Raw genomic sequence first — 24583 nt, forward strand, 5'->3', positions numbered from 1 at the left:
AGCAAAGACATAATGATTCTCTTATTTAGAGGTCAACGTACTGATCTAATAGTAGCAAGAGAGATTGAAATTCTTGTTTGGTATAAAACATACACTGAAGCAGATAAGTTAGGATGCACAGGGATAACAATGTGGTTTTTCCTTTCCTTTCCTTTCTCTGTTCTTTAATTACCCGGATGGCACTACACCATTGGGTAATCCAAGAAACACAAACATGTGACCTTCGAAAAATGAACAACATTCTTCTGAACCAATCCATTCAATGATTAAAAAATCATATCGAACAAACAAAAGATGATTTATCTAGTTATTGGTTGAGAAGAAAGTTATTCAGGGCTTCTTCTACTAAATCAGGGTATAAAAGAATTAATTGGCTCTTACCTAATTATTGGATGAAGGATTCACCTTGAACCCATCGAGATAAAAGTCAGGGACATGCGCAATCTTGGGCCAGTCTTGGCCTCCAAAGGGAGGACGGCATCTGCTGCTTAACTCAGGGCATAGAAGAATGATGAACTCCTTAAGAGAAGACAAGTTTTGCATCCCTGCAGGCAGAGACTTCAATTTCGGGCAATCCGAAAGTTGAAGCTTTTGAAGAGATGAGAGATTTTGCAGCTCATCTGGCAGAGCCATTAGTTCTGGACAAGAGACAATGGCCAACTCCCGTAAAGTGTTAGCAGAACCTTGCAGAAGCCATGGAGGGAATGATTTCAACTCTGGCAATGCTTGAATCGCTAAAGTCCTTAAGCTTAAGAGACCACAATTTCCAGTACTCCCATCTTTGCCTTCCTCCCTTGTCAAATCAAGAGCGAGTTTGGCACAGTTGGAGATCACTAGCACCTCTAATACCCTCAAGTATTTCATGCTGCAGGGCAGTGACGTTAGTGATGGGCATCCATCAATAACCAATTCGCGAAGGTTTTCAAGACGATCTACCCCTTTAAACAAGTTTTTTAGATTGAAACAGGAAAAGATCTGCAAACTTCGAAGTGAACTTAAGCATTCTATCCCATTCTCTGCTGGCAAAAGCATCTGCTGTGTGGTAATCACCAAACTTCGAATGCTGACCAGGTTTCCCATATTATCAGGCAACGTTTTGAGTCGCAGACACATCCCGAGGTCAAGACTCTGCAAACTCTGAAGCCTACATATAGATGCAGGGATTCCCTTGAGTCTCCTATTTCCGTTGATGTTGAGATATCTCATATGTTTAAGGGTACCGATGGCGTTTGGCAACTTTTCAAAAGAGGAACCAAATAACACTAGAAGCCGCAGATGCTGAAACCTGGATATGCACATCTCTAAAACAGATTTGGTAGCAAGCAGTACTACACGATTCTGCCTTGCCTTTGCATCTGAGGGAAACAAATGCATGGAGCGAACATTTCTCATTTTCTTCAGGGATTCTGGAGGTTGTTGGCTGATCATATTAGGAGTTAAATGGAGAGACAAATGTCGAACATTTCCAGAAACATTTTCGGCCATGGAGCTTACCCTTAAGTGCTCGCTCTGTGCCACTTGTCGTACAAGGTCATGAATGGCATCTGGCATCCGAAGGGAAAGAGAGGAAGAAAGGTAGAAATTGCCAATATAAATGAATGATCGGAACACCAGTTCCTTCAAATATTGCATACCCATGTCTTCCAACTCTTTATGATCATCATTTGACGGTACAAGAATGAGATCATTAGCCATCCAAGAATGGATCAGAAAATAACTACTGAATGTATCTCCTTTTGGAATAATTGAACAAAAAGCTAAGCAAGGTTTTAAACAAGACGGTAAGAGAGAAAAACTTAATTTCAATGCTGCTCCAATCTCATTTTCCTTACGTTCTTCATTCCATATCTTACTCTCTCTTACAAACAACCAATCACTCTCATTAGTTGTTTTATAAAGGGAGCATCCTAAGCTTCTTACGAAAAGTGGAACTCCCCTGCATTTTTTTACAATTTCTTCCCCAATTTCTACAAGATTTGGATGCGATTCCTCTTGCCCTTTATCAAAAGCACATTTTTTAAACAGGGACAGACATTCATCGGGAGAAAGACCTTGTAAGTAGAATGGTGAAACAGTGCCCATTAGTGAGGCAACTTCTCGGCTACGAGTGGTGATGATTATCTTACTTCCTCTACCACCACCCATCAACAATTGTTTCAACTCATTCCACTTTGCAGGATGGTGATCCCGCACATCATCAAGGATGAGCAGAAATCTCTTACCTGTCAGCAATATTTTCAAACGAGTTTGCAATTGCTTGATATCTAAATAATCGCAATATTCACCAGTCATAGATATAATCATATATTTGATAATTGTTGTTAGATCAAAGTCATCCGACACGTTCACCATCATCCTTCTTTCAAAGTGGACAACTACCCGTTGATCCGTGAATACAATTTGTGCCAGAGTACTTTTCCCAAGACCCCCAATTCCAACTATGGGAAGAACAGCCACATGTTCTTGATCATCATCTAAACAAGTCAAATGCTTTAGTACAATCTCCTCTCTATCATTAACTCTACCAATAATACCAGAGGCTTGCACAAGGGAGTCACTAATCTCCCTTTCTTTGTGCACAAAAGGCCTATCATGGAGTTCTTTCACAAGATCAAATGCACCCATCTGGGCTGCAATCACATCTAATCTTTTTCTCAGCTTCTTAACCTTACAACTAGTTTTGACACAAAATGCTATTGGTTTTGAAGGGAGTAAGACGTAGAAATGACATACCTTTTGTTGAGTCCTCTCACGGTTCGCAACTTGCTTCTGTAAAATTTCTACCTCTATATCATCGAGAACATCTTCAATTTCATAGAGAATGACTTTAAGCTGCTCTAGCCAGGTGATCAGCTTGATATTTCGTGTTTGCCTCTCATCAGCATCCAAGAGCAGTGCTTGAATGCTGATCAAAGTGCTCCGAAGCTTTTGGAGATCATCTTTGTAACCCCATGCCAAGAGGATATCTCTGTGAGATAGGGACTGCAGCTTTTGTAAAACTCTATAAGCAATACTGAAAGAAAATCCAGCCATGTTATGAGGGAACTTAGAGTTGGTTGGGTTATTTGTGTTTAAGCTATTGTTGGAAAGCATATATGAAGTGATTATATAATAACTAGGATGCCATTTGTTTTCCTCAAGAATGCAACAATTAGTGGTGGTCTAAATGACAAGTCAAGCATAGATTCTTTTCATCTTGAGATAGGGGAAAGAAAGAACATAAGAAGATGAGGGTGCTAAACCAATATAGGAATATTTCATCCAACATGGCTATTTCTATACAATGATCCTTTTAGTAACTTTAAGTTTCTATCCTTCTCCATATATAGATCTTGAAGATAAAACATGACTAAATTTCATTCAACAATTATGGTGTGTTAAAGTGCTTGCATTGCTTGATAGTATAAATTCTTTCCAGACTGTTCAATTTTTTTATTAATTCTTATCGCCTAATATTATTTGATTAGGTCATAATCATTGTCTATGAAGCAAGCAACATTTTCTGTTTGGCAAACTTTTTCTTTTCTCAGAGAAGAAAGAGAATATTAGATATATATATATATATATATATAAGAACATATGGATTCACATATGCACAAATACAATAAGCAACTTACCCTCCACCTTGTGAAGGAGCTTACGGGTTCAAGTTCTACAACCGCAGGCCTAAGTCTTGCTTAAGATATTTACCTTTTGATGTCTAAGATTTGACCAAACATACACCTATACCAAATATACTTAGGATGGCAAATGGCAAGTTCATGGCAGATTTCACCATACCTAAGCTTGTCCCTGCACCAAATCTGGGGTGGGTTTATAATTTTTTTTTCTTTTTTGGACCATATCGGGTTTGCAGGTTATACGATCCATACACAACTTGGTTATTATATTATATTATATTATATTATATTATATTAATATTAATATTGATATATTTATTTTTCCATGTATCTATATACATATTTATATATATACATATATTTATGAACAATATTTACCAGGTCGGGTTCAGCGGATTTTGACAAGTCAAATCTGAACCTGCTCAGGCCCGAGCTCAAATGGGACCTGCCATTTAACAATTTCTCTGAAGGTCAACCGCATATTAAATCAGCATTAAGTAATATTTCATTAAAAAAGAAAAAGCAAACGCCTACATCCAAGTGTGTATACACACACACACACACGTATATGTACATCTACACATATATAAGGAGAGACACGCAAACAAATACACTGAACTCATACCCTACAAACACAAACCAAAACCAATGATCAACTCGAATTATCCATCGAGCAGTCAAAATTACTTCAGTTACATTTATTTAAACCAGCCTACAAAAGCAGAATTCCCAACTAAGCCGACGCCTAAAATTAGTAAACAAGTAAAAATAACACTAATAGAAGTATTTAAGAACGAAGCTATGCATCTTTGCAAGATTCAGAGCGACGCTAAACACTGTAACTTGTAACAAAGACCATATGCACCAAAAACCAATAAATTGAAATGGCAAGCCAACCAGTAGACTTATTGAGGATGTTGTTTTGCAATGAATTCGTATTTCGTCGGCACTGTCAATTTGAAATAACAGAGACTCATTTCCCAAGAATGAAGCAAAATAGCGAAGATTTATATAACTTATTAGCGATAATCCCAAGCAACTGAATGGGATAACGGATGAGAACGAAGAGAAAAACAAAGCATCAAGCAACTTGTAACAAAGACCATATGCACCAAAAACCAATAAATTGAAATGGCAAGCCAACCAGTAGACTTATTGAGGATGTTGTTTTGCAATGAATTCGTATTTCGTCGGCACTGTCAATTTGAAATAACAGAGACTCATTTCCCAAGAATGAAGCAAAATAGCGAAGATTTATATAACTTATTAGCGATAATCCCAAGCAACTGAATGGGATAACGGATGAGCACGAAGAGAAAAACAAAGCATCAAGCAGGAACAAGTCACCAATTCTAACGAAATAGGTCATTGATTCGTCGAGTATACCTGGCAGACGAATTGATGTCGACGGCCAAGTGAAGGTTATCAGAGGATTCCTTGACATCTTCTGCGCCAGTTTCGGTCAAAGTGATGATTTACATATTGATCTGCTGAAGGAACACTGTAGCTGCGGCGAAGTGCCGCTTTCCCACGAACTAAGAAAGCACGACGCCGAGCAACTAGGCAGGCTGTAGTCCAGTTTTCTTATTTGAAATGCCTCATTTCTTTTTAAATATATATATATATATATATATATGTAATATGAATTCTATAATTTATTTACAAAATTCATATTTATTTAATTTAACAAAAAATATATTTAAAATAATAAAAATTAAGTTAATACAATATTAATTTTTATATGACTGGATTAATTATTAAAAATAAAGGGGATAAATTAAAATAAAAATTTTATTTTCACTAGCAGCCAAGGGGAAATCCCTCTACCCTGCACCCTGCACAGGGCACAGGAGACGAAGAAGTCTTCCCTGCGCAGAAAAGTAGGGGCAAGGATTGGATGTTTTCTCCGTCCATTGACGATTACGATGACAAGGAATGTGATTTCCGACTGTGCTGTCGCCGAGTTGCTGGTTTTGTGACTGTGAGCGAGCGGAGGATACGAGAGTTGTTGTTGTTTGTAGCAGGAAATCAAATAGGAAGAGAAGAATCTCTCGGAGAAAGAGGAAGAAGAAACACAAAATGATCTATACTTAGCTACACTTTGCAAATGAATGTTATTTTAACAGCTTACGGTAATTTTTTGTTTGAACTGATTGGAGCTCAACAGTTCGATATAATTCCTAGGAGATTCAGTTTCTGTAGCAGTGCTGAAACTCTTTTGTGAAAAAATAACATGAGGTGGCAATCCAGATTTGATAAAATTTAGTGCTGTTCTTTCTGGAGATAAGGACTGTTTTTCCCCCCGATTTTTGATTGATCTATATATGTCTTCTACTTATCCGTTTGTTCTTGGTCACTTGTAAGTTCACTTGAAAAGTTCAAGTTGCTGGGTTGTGCAACATTAAATATATTACTTTTAAGCTGTCTTTACAATGTTCCATTGATGATTAAAGACATTCTTGAACTAGCAAATAAGGGAAGGATATACACTTGACTTGTCACATTCTAGGCTTTGGCTAAAAAAGAGAAAGGAATAACCAAAGACAGAAAATAGTTCGCTCACTTTTGTTTCTGAGGCAGAATATTATACCTGATGATAGTGCTAAGTAACCTAACTCATGCAAAGCTAGTCCTTAAATTTCTCTCAAGAATAAGTACTTTACTTGTGCTTAGTTGCTTCAGAATGTCAAATATATGTTAATATAGTTGGCAAAAACACAATCCTTTTGTGCTATATAATACAGCACACAGTCATCCAACCTCCACACTTCATTGTCCAAAATATCAATTATAAGCAAGATTGTTATCCACCTAGTTGATAACAAAAATGGCTGCATTTGTTTTCAGTGCTGCTAACAAAGTGTTGCAGGAGCTTGGAGACCTGGCTTATGAGGAGGTCCGGATGGCATATGGTGTCAAAACTGAACTAGAAAAGCTTCGAAGCACTATGGGCACTGTCCAATTAGTCCTTAAAGATGCCGAGAAGAAGCAAGCCAGTGATGAAAATATCAGACATTGGCTAAAGCAACTCAAAGACATCTTCTACGACATTGAAGACGTGGTTGATGAATTTGCAGCAGAGACACTACGTGCTCAAGTTGTCAATCAAGAAAGCATAACCCAAAAGGTACGCCACTTTTTTTCTGCCTCAAATCCACTAGCATTCCGCTTTAGAATGAGTCATAGAATTAAGGATGTTAGGGAGAAGCTCGATGAGATTGCAGCCCAGAAGGCTAGATTTCATGAACTCGTTGAGCAAGGAAATGATGACAAGTCCCTCATGCATAAGGAAAGGTACAGAGACACCACCTACTCGTATGTGCAAACTTCTAATGTTATCGGAAGAGATGAGGACAGGAAGAAAATTATAAAAACCTTGATCGGTTTTAATAACCTCACTGCTAGAAATGTCTCTGTTGTCCCCATAGTTGGGATTGGAGGCCTAGGAAAAACATCACTAACAAAGTTGGTGTACAATAATGAACAAGTAGTCAAGCACTTTCCGTGTAGAATGTGGGTGTGTGTGTCTCAGAATTTTGTTGTCAGCAATGTGCTCAAAGACATGATTAAATCTGCAACAGGGGAGGACTGTGATAAGTTTAATATGGAACAGTTGCACAAGTGTTTGCGAGATGCTTTGTTAGGTAGGCGGTTCCTACTGGTGTTAGATGACGTTTGGAGTGATGATCGTCAAACATGGATGGATTTGATGGGTTTGTTAGAGGTTGGTGATAGTGGAAGCAAGGTCATAGTGACCACACGCAGTCCACAGGTTGCCAATGTAATGGGAGGCACTAACAATGTCTCAACACATGACTTAAAAGGCCTTTCCCCTAAGGAATCCATGTCATTGTTTGTGCAGTGGGCATTTGGAGATCCTAAAGCTGCTAAAAGACACCCCGAGCTCTTGGAAATTGGTGAAGAAATTGTTACAAAATGTAAAGGGGTCCCTCTTGCAGTGAGAACTGTAGGGAGCCTACTTTACTCCAAGAGAGATAAGCGTGACTGGTTATTGATAAAAAACAATGGAATATGGGAATTAGAACAGAGTGAAAACGATATCTTACCAGCATTGAGATTGAGCTATGATGAGATGCCATCTCATTTGAAACGGTGTTTTGTTTATTGTTCTATTTTTCCCAAACGCTTTGAATTTGACAGTGAGGATCTAATTCAATTCTGGATGGCACATAATCTGATTCGTTCTCCAAACAAGGATCAAGATTTGGAAGAAGTAGGCGAGCAATATGTTAAAGAGTTGTGGATGAGATCGTTTTTTGAAGATTTTCGTGATAGAGGTTACTACTATACATTTTCTATGCATGACCTCATTCATGATCTCTGCTTGTCTATGGCTCAAAATGATTGCAGCATTGTCTACAGTGCGGCACAAGAGGTTGACGAAAGTGTTCGACATTTGTCATTTACAGAATTTGAACTGCCCAATGGCCAACAAGTTCCGAAGTGTTTGAGCATGTTAAGGAATGTGCGCACAATTACTTTTCCAGAAGTAGATATCCTCTTCCAAAGTCTGGATAATCAATCATTTGTAGATGCATGCATACCTAGATTCAAGTACCTGAGATTCCTAGATTTAAGTAACTCTTCTTTTGAAGTGTTACCAAGTTCTATCAGTAAGCTGATGCATTTGAGATATTTTGATATATCTGTGAATCAACGGATTGAGAAACTCCCTAAAGCTGTTTCCAAGCTGCAAAGCCTGCAGACTTTTCGATTTTCAGGTTGTTCAGAGCTTGTAAAGTTGCCAGATGGTATGCGGAACTTGATCAGCCTCAGGCATTTGACGCTAACCACACAAGAGGAGCGTCTGACAGACTCTGGAATAGGAAACATCACTTCTCTACGGAGTTTGGTACTTGCAGCATGTGAGAATCTGGAAAATTTAATCGATATGCACCTCTTAGTGAACCTTCGATCATTGTCTATCGTTCTCTGTCCAAGTTTAGAAGCTTTACCACGCAGTATCTTGGGCCTGCCTGCATTAGAGACTTTGGTCATCCAATACTGCAACAGGCTTAATCTTGATTTTCCAGAGGAATCAGTGGGGCCATCAAGACTTCGGACCCTGAAGCTCGGAGGTTTGCCAGAGTTGTTGGCATTGCCACTCTGGATTCAAGCATCTGCAACTACTCTGCGATATATAAAGATTGAAGGCTCCTACAACTTGACAGAACTGCCCGTGTGGACGAAAGATCTGTCATCACTCAACACACTTAAGCTTCAAGCTTGCCCAGAATTGAAGTCTCTCCCCGAAGGAATGAAGCAACTCACTTCTCTCAACGAGCTGTCGATCTCATCCTGCATTGGCCTTAGTGCGAGATGCTACAAGGGAGGAGCAGACTGGGAGAAAATTGCTCATGTTCCTGTGGTCAAGCTTGATGGGATCACTTACAATTCAAGCAAATAATAGTGTAAGTATCATTTTTAATCTTTCACTCATATTTCTCACTTGTGCCAATATAACAACTCTTAATCTTTTTCTCAACCATTGCAGGTCTCGTTGAACTCGAGTTATGTTGAACAGGCTTACTTTTTATCTTCTATTTATTTGATTGATTTATGAAAGCTAACTCGGATGGCTATATATATATAATATCTATGATTGTAATTTTCTACATCTATACCTTCATGTTGTATTCAAGATTCTATATTGTGTAGATAAAACAGCGTGAATTTCCAATGGTTGATACACGTGTTTTAAATAATAATTAGATAAATATGTCAGTATATAATATTTTACAATATTAAATATATTTCTTTTATAACTGATAAAAAAAAATTGACGGCAGGAAAAATAGCTTTTTACAAATTTTTGTGGAAGTGTATATTTATATAACAAAAAATAATATTATTTTCTTATAATAATAACGTGTAAATCTATTTCTTTAATTTATAAATTAATTAAATGTTTTAATTTAAATATAAAATAAAAATAAAAAATCAGAAATTTAATTACAATAATTAAAGCATTAATGGTGAAATTGAAAATTTGAGTAAAAAAAAATTAAAACCTTAATGATGAAATGCGAAAGTTGCAGAAGGGTTTCCCGCCATTAATTCCTCCCTCCACTGAAGCAGCAAGAGATCAGCTATCGCCACTGATGATGTCTCTTCTGGTAACGTGCATCTTGCTTATGACTTGAAGCCATTCGGTTGGAATCTTGGAGAAATTGAAATGTCAAAGCTCTTAATTCTCTGCGTGGGTGGTAAATCAGGGTTTGACAGATCGAGGGTTATCAGGCGAGTCGGGTCATCTCCAGCTTAATTCAGGTTCTTGCAAACAAGCCGATATCTTTGTACAGATTATTACTTTAATAAATGATGCTTTCTTTTATATACACGCACGCGAGATTCCACGCATACACAGATATATCAAGCATGGAGAAACAGAGATTTTTACTCCACAAGTCTGCCATGGCTTTCGTTATTTAAATCGTGTTTGGGGATTATTTAATGCACGTTGCTTTCCTAAAAATTGAATGATGAGTTAAGATTGTGAGTGGCGTCATAGAACAGGGGACTATTCGACGATCAGTATCCTGCAAAATAGTATACTTCTTATGTAGTTTTTAAAAGTGGAAAATTTATAATACAACAAATTTCATAGGCAAAAACATAATTTGCCCATCGTTTTTTTTGGTTGGTATTCTAGAACAGAAACAAAAAGAAAAAAAAAAGAACGAGAATTATGGAAAATAAAACAGAATGAAAACAACCAGCAAAAAGTAAATAAAATAACACAGATTTCTGCTAATATTAGTTTTCTTGTTTCTTTTAGGTATTTTAAAGTGATAGATCAATGTATTTTGAATGTTAACGGTATTATATGATGAAGTGATGAAAAATATTAATAGAATCTTTTGAAAAGTAGATAGTAATGCCCTGTGTAATAACTTATAAATTATGGTGTTTTTTGTTCAGTTTTAAAATATTAGATGGTTTCTGTATGATACAGCAAATCTTAGGGGACAGAGTGTATATTAGCTTAGAAATTAGGTTGTTTTTTGTTCAGTTTTGAAAAGTTTGGTGGTTTCTGTATGATACAGCAAACTTTGGGGGAGGGGGAGGGGAGGGAATGTAATATGTTCATAAATGATTCCTGTTGAGAATGGCCTTGCAAGAATTTGATTGTCATATTTATCTCAAAAAAAGAATTTGATTGTCATATCCCACCCTTAACATAATATACATTTAGCTTGCCATTTCAATCCATTGGTTTTTACTGCTTGTGATCTTTGTTAGAAGTTACAGTGTTTAGCCTGGCCTTGATTCTTGCAGGTAGCCATGTCTTGGTCCCTGGATAATGCCATGTGCGTTCCTTCTTACTTGTTTACTTATTCTAGACATGGGTTTAATTGGGAATTCTGTTTGTCTAGTAATGTGTAACTAAATGTAAAAGCGATATGAAACTTGTTTATTGGATCTTCTATATTGGAACTGATGTTTGGTACGATCTCAATCTCACCATGCTTAAATGTGTTCTGGACTGTTACGTGGTATGGCTTATTCATATTTGCCCATATACATGTGTATACATACACACATATCATATAAATAAAACACATATATACGTATTTATCATATTTTTAATGCTAAATGCTTGAATCAGGTTAGTGTATTTTGTTAGTTCATATTTTATGTGGGAGGGCAGAATCACTTTTTGCAACTCCTGTTTGCTGGGTTGATGTTTCTGTTGGAACCATTTGCTTGACAATGAAAAAGATACTTGAGTTCAGAAGGGACAAAGAGTCTAACGTGTGTTTAGAACATCATTCCTCTGCAGACATGCTGACTGCATTAGGCAATACAAATTAATCAAAGAGTATGAAGCTGCCAGTAATTATCTAAGATACTTTTCATCATGTGTTATATTATTAAGAAGATAAATTATATAAAAATACTTTATAACTCGCTAATTGTTGGATATATGCGAAAATACTTCACTCAAAAGTAATATGTATGTATTTTTTCCTTTTAATATCCTTTACTTTCTACTTTTTTAAAAGGAAAGAATATATGCTTGACTTGACTTTCAGACAACTGTTAGTTGATTTATGCCTGAGGAAAAGTCACTGGAATCTTAGCTATTCAATTATGAATCTAATACTGCTCATATATATACCTTCAGACATTGATAATTCAAAATTAACCCTCTGTTCTGTTTATCTAAAGTACTAGTACCTCAATCAATTTCACATATTGTGCCGGTTTTATTGCCCTTTCTATATACATAACATGGTTGGATATACTATGGGAATTGCTGATAAAGTTTTAAACAAGTTGGGGTCCCTCTCTTTTAAAGATATCAGCTTGGCATGGGCTTTCAGCAGTGATCTCCAAAAGCTCAGAAGCACATTGACAAGCATCAAATCCATGCTCTTGGATGCTGATGAGAAGCAAGCAAGAAACAGCGAGCTCAGCACGTGGCTGGGCCAGCTTAAAGTCATTCTTTATGAGATGGAAGATTTTCTGGATGATTTGGAGCTGGAAGTTTTGCAGAAGCAAGTAGCTAATCGGGAAGGAACTAAAGAAAAGGTATACCATCTCAAACTCTTCCCATCATCAAACTGGTTAGCATCTTGTGTCAAAATGTGGTCTAAGGTCAAGAAGTTAGGAAAAAGACTAGATGAGATTGCAGCCCAGAAACCTGCATTTGATTTTGTCGAGCAACTCGATATGCCTTTTGTGCACAAGGATAGGGAGATTCATCACTCCTATTTGCAAGTCTCTGACATTGTTGGAAGAGACAATGATAAGGAGAATATTATACAACAGTTGATGTGCTTAGATGATGAAGAATTTTTGCATGTTCTTCCAATAGTTGGAACCAGTGGTCTTGGGAAAACTATATTGGCAGAAATGGTGTTCTTTGATGAGTGGTTTGCTATGCAATTTGAAATAAAGATAATGATGCCAGTGCCTGAGGATTTTGATCTACGTAAAATGATCAAATATATGATTAGATATTCAACTGGTGAAATTTGTGATGATTTAGATATCGAGCAATTGCAAACTCATTTGAAGATGCTTCTGAGTGCTAGGAGATTTCTGCTCATCCTTGAGGATGTGCAAAATCACCATCTTGCAAAGTGGAACAAGTTGAAACAGTTGTTGATGAATGGTGGTAGAGGAAGTAAGATAATTATTACTACACGTAGAGAACAAGTTGCCCAATCTGTGGGCACTGTTTCACCATACCACTTACAAGGTCTTTCAGATGATGAATGTTTGTCCATGTTTAAAAAATGTGCTTTTGAGGAAGGGCAAGAGGAAAAATATCCAAACCTTGTAAAAATTGGTGAACAGATTGTTAAGAAGTGTAGAGGGATCCCATTCTCTGTTAGATGCTTAGGATGCTCACTTTATAAATGTACTAATGAGCGTGACTGGTTGTTTGTGAGGGATAGTGAGATATGGAATCAACAAAGTAAGGAAGATGGGATTGAACCAGCATTGAATTTAAGTTTTTCTCTCTTGCCTTCTTGCTTAAAGCCTTGTTTGGCATTTTGTTCAGTGTTTGAAAAGGGACATTTAATCTCTAGTGCTTCTTTGATCAACTTTTGGATGGCTAATAATCTTATACTTATATCATCGGATGGTAGTAAGGGATTGGGAGAGACAGGCATGCAATATTTGAAGGAGCTGATATTTAGATCATTCATTTGTTTCCATGACAATATGCCCTTTCCTTTTTTATTTTCTGTAAGGATGCCAAATGGCATTCACGATCTTGTGAGACAAGTAGCAGCCACTGAGCATTCAAGAATAAGCTCCACTATGCAAAATGTTTCTGAAAATGTTAGGCATTTGTCACTTTCTTCCAGCATTGACATGTCTAGCGAACAACTTTCCGAATTCTTAAAGAAATCGAAAAGTGTGAGTTCCATTTTTCTGTTCCCAGATGAAAAGTCACGGGAGCAGCATTCACCGCTTGTCGGCAAATCCATTCTAGATATTTGCGTATCCAGGTTTTTGTATCTTCGGGTGTTTTCTTTAGTGGACTCAAATTTTGAAGAGATACCAAACTCAATTAGTATGCTTAAGCATTTAAGGTATGTAAATCTGACGTTTAATCGGAAACTCAGGGAAATCCCAGCATCAATGTGCAGGCTCAAAAGTTTGCAAACTCTTAACCTGAATCACTGTTTGGGACTTAAAAGGTTGCCTGCTAACATGGGAAGCCTGTTTAATCTCCAAACCTTGGTAATAACAACGCAAGAGAGGTGTTTACCCACAGAGAATGGGATAGCATGCTTGAGTTCACTTAGGCATTTGAAAATTGTTGCTTGTTGCAATCTTGAAAGCTTATTCAAAGGAATGCAATGCCTCAAAGCCCTTCAGATATTGGTTATTGATGGATGTCCTCTATTGAGGTCATTGCCTTGCAGCATCAAATATTTGAAGGCATTAGACACATTGATAATCTCCAATTGCTCTATCCTTAATCTTGATTTTTTGACAGCGGAAGAAGAGACTGAAGATGGCAGCTGTGATCTCTCCAGCTTAAGGACTTTGGTGATTAAAGCATTGCCAAAGTTGGAAGCATTGCCTCTATGGCTTCTCCAAGCTTCTGCTAATATCTTATGCAACATTAGCATTGACTTTCTTCCAGAACTAAAGGCTTTGCCCGATGAGCTTGAAACTCTCTTGTCACTTCAAAAGCTTCGCATTTTGAATTGCCTGAAACTGACAGCTTTGCCACAAGGGATGCAAAACCTGTCCTCCCTTAAGGAATTGATCATTTTTCGATGCAGCCCAGAATTAAGCCGCAGATGCCAACCTCCCATGGGAGGCCAGGACTGGCCCAAGATTGCCCATGTCCCTGAATTTTATATTGATGGGTTGAAGATCGCACCTGAGCCTACTCAATAATTAGGTAAGCACCCAATTCATCTCTCTTTATCTCTATGATCTCTTGTTTTTCTTTTTGCCATAGTTATCAATCATGACTGTTAATTCTTTATCTCTTTGTTTCAGAGCACCGGGATAGATTCTTTGTTAGTGAACAAACGGCATTCTAGTCCACCCAATAACTAATCAGTCATGCATACCTATTAGATTAAATCTTCAAAATTTAGTATTTCAAGTGTCACTAGGACTAGGTACTTTGAATTCTGTTTAAATTTTAGAATAAAATATAAAAGCTTTATGCTTCATTCACGCTTTCAACCCAAAAATTTGATTCTAATTGAAATATTTGATATAAATTATAAATTAGAGAAATTCTTTTATTCGCTTTTGGAATATAACTGATTACTCAAATTATCACTTCACTCTTTGACGCAAAAGGATATAGTCTATATTTTCCATATCTTCAAATTTCTTCTTCATTGGTTATCTTATATGTTGCAGCCAAGGGTGCACCGGGAGTGAATCTGCCTGATGTCCTGACCCCATCTAGTAATTGGAAAAGAAAGACAAGCTGGTTCACATCTCTGTCATCCATCATAAATATATATGTGTGTGTGTCTGTTCTGATCGTATGTCTGTATTACATACAAGTGATTGTATATTGTTAAATTTAACGGTGAAAGGTACAAGTTTCCGTGATTTAATTTGTTGTTATTCAAATCATAGCATCCCTCTGTTGCATTTGTTCTTTTCTGATAGTAGTAGTTATGGAGGTACTTAAGCTAGCAAAGAAGAAAGAATATATACTTCGGTTGTGAATGTTGCCTGCTTGGTACAAACGAAAAAGGAAATTCCATTTTATATTGATTTACAGAATAATGTACTTCTATTCTCAGTTGAGGGAGCAACAATTCTAGCTTCAATTGAATGTTTATTGTATAATTTTGAGTTGCAGTTTTTAATTTTCCTTTTTAATTTTGAAAGAGCCTAAGGCTTGTGGGTAACCAACCAGTGTAAGAATGAAAGATTAGGGTATTTTTATTTCCAATGTAATTTTTATGTTTAGAGATTATATCGATTAAAGCAGGTCATTCAGGCAAAAAAAGAAAAGAATTCATAAAAAAGATTCTGTCAACCTAATCTGAGAGAATTCAACCCTGAAAGCTAAGCCTTTATAATTCAATCTTCTGTTTTAAACCAACAGTTTCTACTGAAATTGTTCCATTTCACGTCAATGCCTGAAGAACAGAAAAAAAAAAAAGGAAGATAGTGAAAAGAATACCACAATCAGGAAGTTTTATTGTTTTGAAAGAACTATACAAAGCAAATAGCAAAACAGGAAGCCAAAATATTTGGCAAGCATAAATGGGCACTTCATTCAAATAGAAAGTAATCCATGGTTGAGATCAATTCCTGATGGGAATATCAAAATTCAGAAACTTCAACATTACTATTCTGGAAAAATATGCAACAGAACTCACCTGATCTCTTCTCCTAACTCCACCACCCTCCTTCCACTGACCAATTCCCTACTTTGTTAACAAAACCCACAAAGATCTCAAGCTGCCACTAATCATAAACCATTTTGATATAAAAGATGCAGACATATAATTTGAAAAACACTTGGACTTGACTAGTTGCTTTGCCTGACCTAAGAAGGGATGCATCCGGGAGTCCTGATCATTTGTGGGAGGGAATCCCAAGTAATTGTTGTACATAGTTGTTACTTTGCATATCTTGCAGCAAGGAAATTCTGTTTGCCGGAATCTTGATCAAATTTGGTTCAAGAATGTAGGATGTGCTCCATTGATTATCAGTTTTGCTTTATTTCTTGAAGCATTTCGACCACTTTCTTCATTTTTGGTCGTTTAGCTGGCGTGGTGTCAGTGCAGAGTAATGCTATCTTTAGAGCTGCAAGCATTTCTCTCCTCCAGTTGAATGAAACTGTGCTAAGCCTGGCGTCAAGAATCTGTTCTGGTGTTTCTCCTCTTGATGGAGCTCCATGAACCCACTTCACCAAATCTACACCTTCACCAAAATCCTCATCCACAGGTAGCCTGGTTGTTAAGATCTCTAGCAAAACAACTCCATAGCTATATACATTTCCCGGTGCTGTAACTTGCATCGTATATGCATATTCTGAAAAGGAAACAAAAGGAAATTACAGTAATTAGTGAGATGAGAAGATGCTTTAAGAGAGTGGGTGCACTAACAGATTATCATATCCCAAATTGATTCACATTTCTTAAATTTAAACCAACACCATACTTTGGTATAAGAGAAAGGTGCCTAACAAATATATAAACCATTAGATTCTTTATATTTGGACCATGTGGAATTAGTTTACATTGAAGAAAATATATTTCACCTGGAGGAATATAGCCAAACGAGCCTGCAACTGCACTGATACTTGCAGTACCTTTAGAGGGATCTAAGAGCTTTGATATCTCAATTTCTCCAACCAAAGGTTTGAAATCCGCATCAAGATGCACGTTACCAGAAGAGATATCCAGGTGGATTATCGCCAGGTGATGGAGGAATGCCAGCCCTTCTGCTACTCCAATTGCAATAGACAGTCTCTTAGGCCAGTCTGGTTGGTAATCAGGTGCCTTTGTGGATTCATGGAGAAGCTGAGCTAGAGTTCCATTGGGTAAATAATGATGTAGCAAAAGAGCAACATCTTCATAAATTACAAATCCAATTGGTCGCACTAGATTATCATGACAAAGCTTGCTTAGTCTTTCAAGCTCTCTAATCATCTTGTTCTGATGATGAATTATTGTCCTATCCATAGACTTCAGACTCTTAACTGAAATAATCAACCCAGAAGGCATAACTGCCTTGTAAATGGTACTGAATGTCCCACTGTTGAGCTTATTTGAATCCTTGAAAGTTGCCTTGACAACAGCATCAAGGTCTATTGCCTGTCTAAGATTCTCAACAAAGATATTTCCTGCTATTATTGCTGGTTGGTCATTTGCTACTTCCTCTTCAACATTTGCACTTTTGGCCACTTTTTCCTGTCTTTCCCGCATCATGAATAGCAGGACAACTATAGTGACTGATACAAAAACTGTGAGACCGGAACCAATAACAGCTAGTATGATCCTGTAAGAAACCTTGTGGTGGTAGTTCTGGTGCTCTGGACCATTTGAATCTCCACAGAATGAGCTCAATGGCTCTCCACACAGCCCTTTATTGCCAAGAAAGCTTGTAGATGGACTCTTCTGGAATGGTACAAAGGTGGGTACTGGCCCAGTAAGTAGATTGTTTGAGAAATTAACCTCAATCAAGCTCAACATGCCCTTCAGTGCAGGTGGAATGGTTCCAGAGAGCTGATTGTTCGATACATCCAAAGAAACCAGCTTGTCAAGCTTCCCTAACTCAGGAGGAAGTGGTCCATGGAGATGATTGAAGCTCAAATTCAAAGCTATCTGCAAGTTTCTTATATGACCAATCTCTGGAGGGACGGTTCCTGTCAAATAATTACTACCCATTTGCAATTCAAGCAGTTTCAGACAGCTTCCAATTTCATGGGGTATCTCCCCTTTTATTGAATTCTGACCCATAAGCAAGTACTGCAGCCTTGACATGTTGCAGATTTTACTTGGTACCGTACCATTGAGTCTGTTATTGCTTAGATCAAGTTTATTTAAGTTCTTGCAACCAAGAATTGATTCTGGGATATCTCCATGAAGACTGTTGCCTGAAAGAATCAATTCCTGAAGATTCACAAGCTGCCCAAGCTCCAAAGGAATGGATCCAGTAAACCCATTTGAAGCTAGATTTAGGAGTGTGAGATTAGAACATTGAGCAAACTCAGGGACGATCTCACCAGATAGATTGTTGTTATCGGCTTCAAAATATGTGAGGCTACTAACATTTCCTATTTCCTTAGGGATGACTCCTACGAGGTCATTATACCCAATTCGGATGCTAGAGAGTCCCTTACATATCCCAACTAGTCCAGGAAGATCACCAGTCAATCTGTTTTGTGTCAGCACCAAAACTTCCAGCTTCCCCATAGCAAAAATGCTTTTTGGTATTGACCCAGTTAAATTGTTGGAGTGAAGGTTCAACAACTTAAGTTCAGATGCCAATCCTAGATTATCCGGAATTTCACCCCTTAACTCATTCTCATAAGCAGTGAAAACTCTCAAATTGGTCAGATTTCCAACCCAATGTGGTATGGAACCAGTTAACTTATTGCTAGAAATTTGAAAGTCCTCTAAGTTCTCTAGCCCTTGAAGCTCATCAGGTATCTCTCCCACAAGAAAGTTATTTGAAAGATTCAATGATCTGAGGTTTCTAAGACTACCCAACTCGGATGGTATTTGACCACTAAACTTATTCATAGACAAATCAAGGAATTCAAGCTTTGAGAGATTGCCAAAAGTTGGAGGTATAGGTCCACTGAAACTGTTACTAGAAAGGTCAAGTTCCTTCAATGCTTTAAGCTCAGAGATAAGAGACACATTACCTCGAAGCTGAAGCCGAGAAAGATCAAGACTCTCGACAAACAAATTGTTCAAGCCGCAGCTAATGCGGTTCCATTTGCAGAAATCTGTGTCATTGGCACCCCATCCAGGCACTGCCAACTCTCTGTTAATGGCAAGCAATGTAGCTTGATCACTGAGCTGAGCTCCCACAAGCTGAGACTTTGATAGAAGCCCGATTACCAGAATTGACAGCATGCATAGAAACGCCATTGTTGACGACGGGTAAAACTTTCTCGATACTCGATAACTCAGTCTTCTTCTTCACCAAACACCAAAAAAGCGATCAAATGGGTGCCAGAAACCAGTGACCAAAAAACAAAATCTCCCTTGCTTTTTCCTCCACTAACATTACTTTCCAATTGAAACCGTTTCTCCTCTCTCAAAAGCTTACTTCGTTTGTCTCCCCTGCTCGTCCGGAGAGAAAATGCCTCACAGAAAAAAACCCAACTTGGAAAAACCTCTATCGAATTGAAGACCATTAAAGAAACAAAATCCCACTTCAGATCAATCTTTAGAAATCAGATGAAGAAATCAAGAACTCTATACCGGAGATCGATCAAACACTTGCAGTATAAAGAAAAGAATGAACCGTACTGACCAAAACTTGAAAAACCGTGAATGATTTGAAAACCAAATCCAAAAAAAAAAAGAAAGAAGAATCAAACAAAAGATGTACAATACAACAAGAGGGACTGCACTACAGAAGATGGTCCACAAGTCTATATGAAATACTACGGCACGCGTTCACTATGTCACAGGACACGATTGCTGAACCAAACAAGAAAAAAGACTAGAGAAGAAAAAAAGTGCTACTCAATGAGAAACAGAGAAAAAAAAAAAAAAAAAAAAAAGCAAAGCAAAAGAGGAAGAACAGATTGCAGGAGGAGTTGTACTGAGTTCTGGTGCAGGTGATTTTGGAAGAGAGAGATTTTTTTGTGGGTCTGAAAAGGAGAGGAATTCTTTTCTCACGTAATGGCTTTTTCACGAGAGATGGACAGTGAGGAGTGAATGAAGTCGTGCATTAAAAATAATTTCCTCTCTGCCAAGTGCGGCTGATCAAAAAACATTATCATCCAGTATGATAATTCTAAAGGACATATATATTCAAGAGGTCTGTAATTATGTATATTATACCAGTGCTAATTACCCACTAAACATTCCCATTATTAATTTAATTATAACTTCAACTTCAAATATTTTATTCCATTTTGTTTACAGAATTTCAGGTGTCACAAAAAAAATATTTATTCTAAATATGTTTTCAATTATGTGATTTGATTATTGAATTAATTCTTGTCCATCTCTACTAATCCTTCTTAATAATTTAAACCCTATATTAATTACTAATTAATTTAGTTAATTGTTTTAATTAATTAGCATAAAACCCTATAAAAGTTTTTTGTTACTAAATAAAGCTGCCCTAGCTACACACACACACACATATATATATATATATACACACACCTAAACCTAGGATTCCCTTAATTCCTGTGAGGTACTATTTATGGTGTAGATAAAAGTGAGACACACCATATATGCATTTTCAATTTCTTACTCATCTAATTTTAATTATGGGATAAAGTTCAGATTAATTTAATAATTTTGCACTTAATCTAAAAATTATCGACGAATATTTTTAATAATATTAAAAAAATTTAGTATTAAAACATTTTTACACCAAATATTTATACAAATTCCCATTACCATTTTTAAATATAGATAAATTATGGGATAATTGGCTAATGAAATGATGTCTATATATATATATATATATACATGCTGATAATACAATGCGATTATACAATTTTATATAATAAAAATTAATATTAAAATTTAAAAAATAATATTATTATTGTATATTTTATTGGAAAAATTGTAGGAGAAATGTACTTATATAGAAAAAAAAAATTAATCAGAATAAATTAATGGTTATATATGTTACCAAAAATAATTATATGCATGTGGATTCAAATAATTTTAGATAATTTAAATATGTATGTATGTATGTATGTATATATATATATATATGTATTCATTTTGAATGTTGAAATAGTTTGATTGTCCATTCGTTGTTTCTTCAACGCCACGTTGTGTAAACATAATGCCTATTGTGATTCACTGTTTCCCAACACAAACAGTGAGAGTTGGTGATAAATGTTTGTTTGGTTGCCGAGAAAATAGTGATTTAGCTATTTAGAGTGGGGCAGAAAATTTCTGGTATTGGATTTGATGTTCGTAATAAATATATTTGTCATAAGTCTTGGGTCTTATATAATACGTACTAACTGTAATTATTTATAAATTTTGTTATATATATTTATATATTAATGTTGGCAATTAAGTTTACTAATAATACCCACCAAATGATTTAAAATGTAAATAATAAAATAAATTTATTCTCTATTCATTTTATTAAGACCCTAAATATAAATAAATAACCAACTATAATTTATATTTTTAATTTATAAATATTTATATATGTGTAATTTATACAAAATAATTTATTAAAATTTTGTTAGATACATGAAATATTTTTATTTATTTATTTATTTTACGTGATTTTTTTTTTAAATAATAAATAAAATATTTTAAAATAAAGACTAGTTAATAATTGATGGGAAGCTAAGTATAATGTTGTTGTGACCTTTTTTTTTTTTGGGTGCTTTTGTTTTCTCTTTTGTTACCTTGTGAATTATTGAAGTCCCTACGGACAATATGTTCCTCTCGACTCTGATTGAAAATTACAAATGGAACGGTATATGAATAAATTAGATTTTGACATAATTAAATATTCGTACGTAAAAATTAATCTAAAATTTTTTTAAAAAAATAATAATATTTTACAAGTTACGAATATATATATATATATATATATTAATAATCAAACTTAACTTGGTAGTAAAAATTTAATAGTATGTAATTAATTGAATTATAAATCTACAAGTAATATTTTGGGGTTCGAAATAATTAACTTTGTAATAATGAAATTAAATTTTTTTAAAAATTTTACGTGAGACGGTGACATCAGCAGCACGACAAGTTAGAATGCGTTATTAAATTTAAAAATTAATTTAATCCTAATTATAACCTAAAACTTAGATGATTTGCAAAACAATTTGTATATAATGAATTTATATATATATATATATATATATATATAGAAAAAGGGAAAGAATTATTTGACTCATGTGGTGAGTGGGGCTGTGACCCACAACAGCCCATAAAAAGTGTTGTGGCATCCCCGAGACAAGTAGGGACAAGATACGCCTGTGTGATACTACTGGCCTCTGACCTCTGACCATGCACACCCCCATGTAAAAACTATGTATGTGTGTATATATATATATATATACACTGCATATATATAATATACGTGTTATATTTATACATAAACATACATACATACATACATACATATATATATATATATATGTGTGTGTAAGACGTAAAAAGCAAGATATAAGAATGTCACAGAATTCACATTCCCTTGCTTTCCTTGGAAATATATAAAAAGAGAAAACATAAATATTAATAAATAAATATATACACAGACTAAACTTTGGTTTGAATATCTTATAATATTTAATTTAATAAAATTAAAATTAAATTTATTAGTAAAAAAAAAAAAAGGGGGGAGACAGCATCATAGACTTCCATAGTATATAAATGCTTGCCACCTTTTTCTCATGATTACGGTAAAAATAGTCGCGGGTAATTTATTTTATTGTTAGTTAATATAATCCAATTTTTTTTTTTAATAATATTTTTCTTAAGTAAGATTAAAACATTGATTAGGGCGTAATTAATGCAGGAATCCAGCAGTTCGATGGAAAGACGGGAGTACAAATATCAAGTATGTGGCGGTGCAATCCCCCATGGTGGCGCCACTAATCTCATAATTAAGCCTCTAATCATTCTGTTTAAGTATTTTTCCTTTTAATTATTTCAAACATATATATTATATATACGGGAAGACCATATTAAAATCTTATTTTAATCATTATTTTTCCCAAATCACCTAGCTTAAATATTATTTAGTAATTAATTAAAAATATGCCGTATAAGAGTTTTATCTTAATCCCATATATTGATATGTATATATATTTCACCGAAATATTAAAAATAAAATATAAAATCCTCTTATTTTTATGGTTGATTTAATTAAAATAAAATACAATATAATCACATGCATATATATGTATATATGTATATGTACGTGTTTGCATGTTATGTCATCTGCATGCAAACGATAGAAACGGCAGTATTTGGAGGATTCGTGATGTCATAAACGTGATTAGTTTAATTATAATTATTGTTAATCATAATTAAGCATTAAATATTTTGATTAAACAATTATTTGAATGTGAGTAGACGTTGGGTCAAAGAGTTGTGACGTTAAATAATTTCAAAATCCCCTCTCGTCAAACTTGTTTCCCCAATGCTTCGTCTTAAGTTGGCACGATTGACAATTTGGTAACTCATTAACAAAGGAGACATCTTTTGCAAATTAGATTTAGTTGAGTTGATTTGTGTTCCATATTTTTTAATTATTTGAATTTGGTCTTTTATGATTTTTATTATATATATATATATACACACACACATACGCGCACGTAATTTTAATGCATAAATAAATACTCGATGAATTTTGATAAAAATTTAACGCTGTCTTTTAAATTTACTACGTGAATTTATACGCATAAATTACTGTGCACAAAAGACCATCAGATTAATTGAGACCAGTTATAAACGATCCGATACGGTCGATGATACATTGAGTTTCAATGCATCAAATTAAAACATAAACTCTATTTTATGCGTAGATACCAACTTTGTAATTTTTAATTTTATGACCAATCAAATTAGAAACATAAAAATTTAACATGCACGGTTTGTCTATAATAAGACGATTATGGTATCAAAATTAGACATATGATTTTTCTATTACGTTATTTCGTACAAAAAATAGAGGATATAAAAACTTAAAAAATTACGTTCATATTTCTTTCATTATAAATTCAGTAACGCTTTCGTATTTATTTTTTTTATTTAATACGATATTTTTTTTCGTTATTTTCAGATCTAGTTTAATTTAATCTTAACGCTTAAGTCTCTTGCTATCAATAATTTATTCAAATATAATAATAATAATTGAACCAACAAATAAAACTTTGTGGGATTGTACTTGTCTTTTGGACGGTCTTATTTTGGTGGGAGTTATAATTTGCTGGGTTACTAATTTTTTATCATAAAATTATTTTAGTAAATAGAGTATAGTTTAATGATTGCGGTTTAAATTATGTAGCTTACTTTTTTTACTAATTAAGAAAATCTATCAAGCACTTGATAATTTACAAGTAATAATGTGACCCAAATCTGCCTCTCTCATATCTATAATCTTTTATGAAGTAAGAATATGATTGATACACACACACATATATATATATACGTGTGTGTGTGTGTGTGTGTAGTGGTGGAGTGGGTGGTGGGGAATGGGGGATGCGAGAAGGGTGATGGGTTTGTGGGGTTGGGAAGACCCACAGTCTGGTGAATGTCATCGTTACGGCCACAAGGAAAAGCAAATGGCAGAAT

General features: G+C 35.2%; 3 protein-coding genes across 3 annotated transcripts; 1 reads left to right on the forward strand and 2 right to left on the reverse strand.

Annotated features, from left to right (window-relative positions):
- Positions 1–217: 217 nt before the first annotated feature.
- On the reverse strand, positions 218–5092 carry LOC110811292 (putative disease resistance protein RGA1; the record flags this gene model as incomplete). The annotated part of the gene is made up of 3 exons (XM_022037732.2): positions 218–2982; positions 3999–4065; positions 5007–5092. Coding segments are annotated over 3 exons (2754 nt in total), but the record flags the coding sequence as incomplete, so codon positions are not given.
- A 310-nt stretch (positions 5093–5402) lies between these two features.
- LOC110811302 (uncharacterized) lies at positions 5403–15196 on the forward strand. Its single transcript, XM_088210383.1, has 5 exons — positions 5403–9045; positions 9650–9757; positions 9857–9911; positions 11944–14517; positions 14994–15196. Exons 1-4 carry the CDS (start codon positions 6448–6450, stop codon positions 14511–14513), a joined length of 5331 nt encoding a protein of 1776 aa, XP_088066509.1. The 5' UTR covers positions 5403–6447; the 3' UTR covers positions 14514–14517; positions 14994–15196.
- Positions 15197–15762: 566 nt separating this feature from the next.
- Positions 15763–20047, reverse strand: LOC110811263 (Leucine-rich repeat protein kinase family protein). The gene is made up of 2 exons (XM_022037690.2): positions 16861–20047; positions 15763–16631 (listed from the first exon to the last, which is right to left on the reverse strand). The coding sequence occupies exons 1-2, from the start codon at positions 19199–19201 to the stop codon at positions 16306–16308; spliced, it is 2667 nt and encodes an 888-aa protein (XP_021893382.1). The 5' UTR covers positions 19202–20047; the 3' UTR covers positions 15763–16305.
- Positions 20048–24583: the final 4536 nt, after the last annotated feature.

The sequence above is a fragment of the Carica papaya genome, chromosome 8 (genome assembly GCF_054855325.1).
Source record: "Carica papaya isolate Zhongbai chromosome 8, ASM5485532v1, whole genome shotgun sequence".
NCBI lineage: Eukaryota > Viridiplantae > Streptophyta > Magnoliopsida > Brassicales > Caricaceae > Carica > Carica papaya.

What these genes read in the sequence shown, in the direction of transcription:
- LOC110811302 (XM_088210383.1), top strand. Translation starts at nt 6,448, where the DNA reads ATGGCTGCATTTGTTTTCAGTGCTGCTAACAAAGTGTTGCAGGAGCTT. An exon ending in TCACTTACAATTCAAGCAAA is followed by an intron (nt 9,046 to 9,649) that starts TAATAGTGTAAG and finishes AAAAAAAATTAA; the next exon opens with AACCTTAATGATGAAATGCG. An exon ending in TCATCTCCAGCTTAATTCAG is followed by an intron (nt 9,912 to 11,943) that starts GTTCTTGCAAAC and finishes TCTCTTTTAAAG; the next exon opens with ATATCAGCTTGGCATGGGCT.
- LOC110811263 (XM_022037690.2), bottom strand. Translation starts at nt 19,201, where the DNA reads ATGGCGTTTCTATGCATGCTGTCAATTCTGGTAATCGGGCTTCTATCA. An exon ending in GTTTGGCTATATTCCTCCAG is followed by an intron (nt 16,632 to 16,860) that starts GTGAAATATATT and finishes TTTCCTTTTCAG; the next exon opens with AATATGCATATACGATGCAA.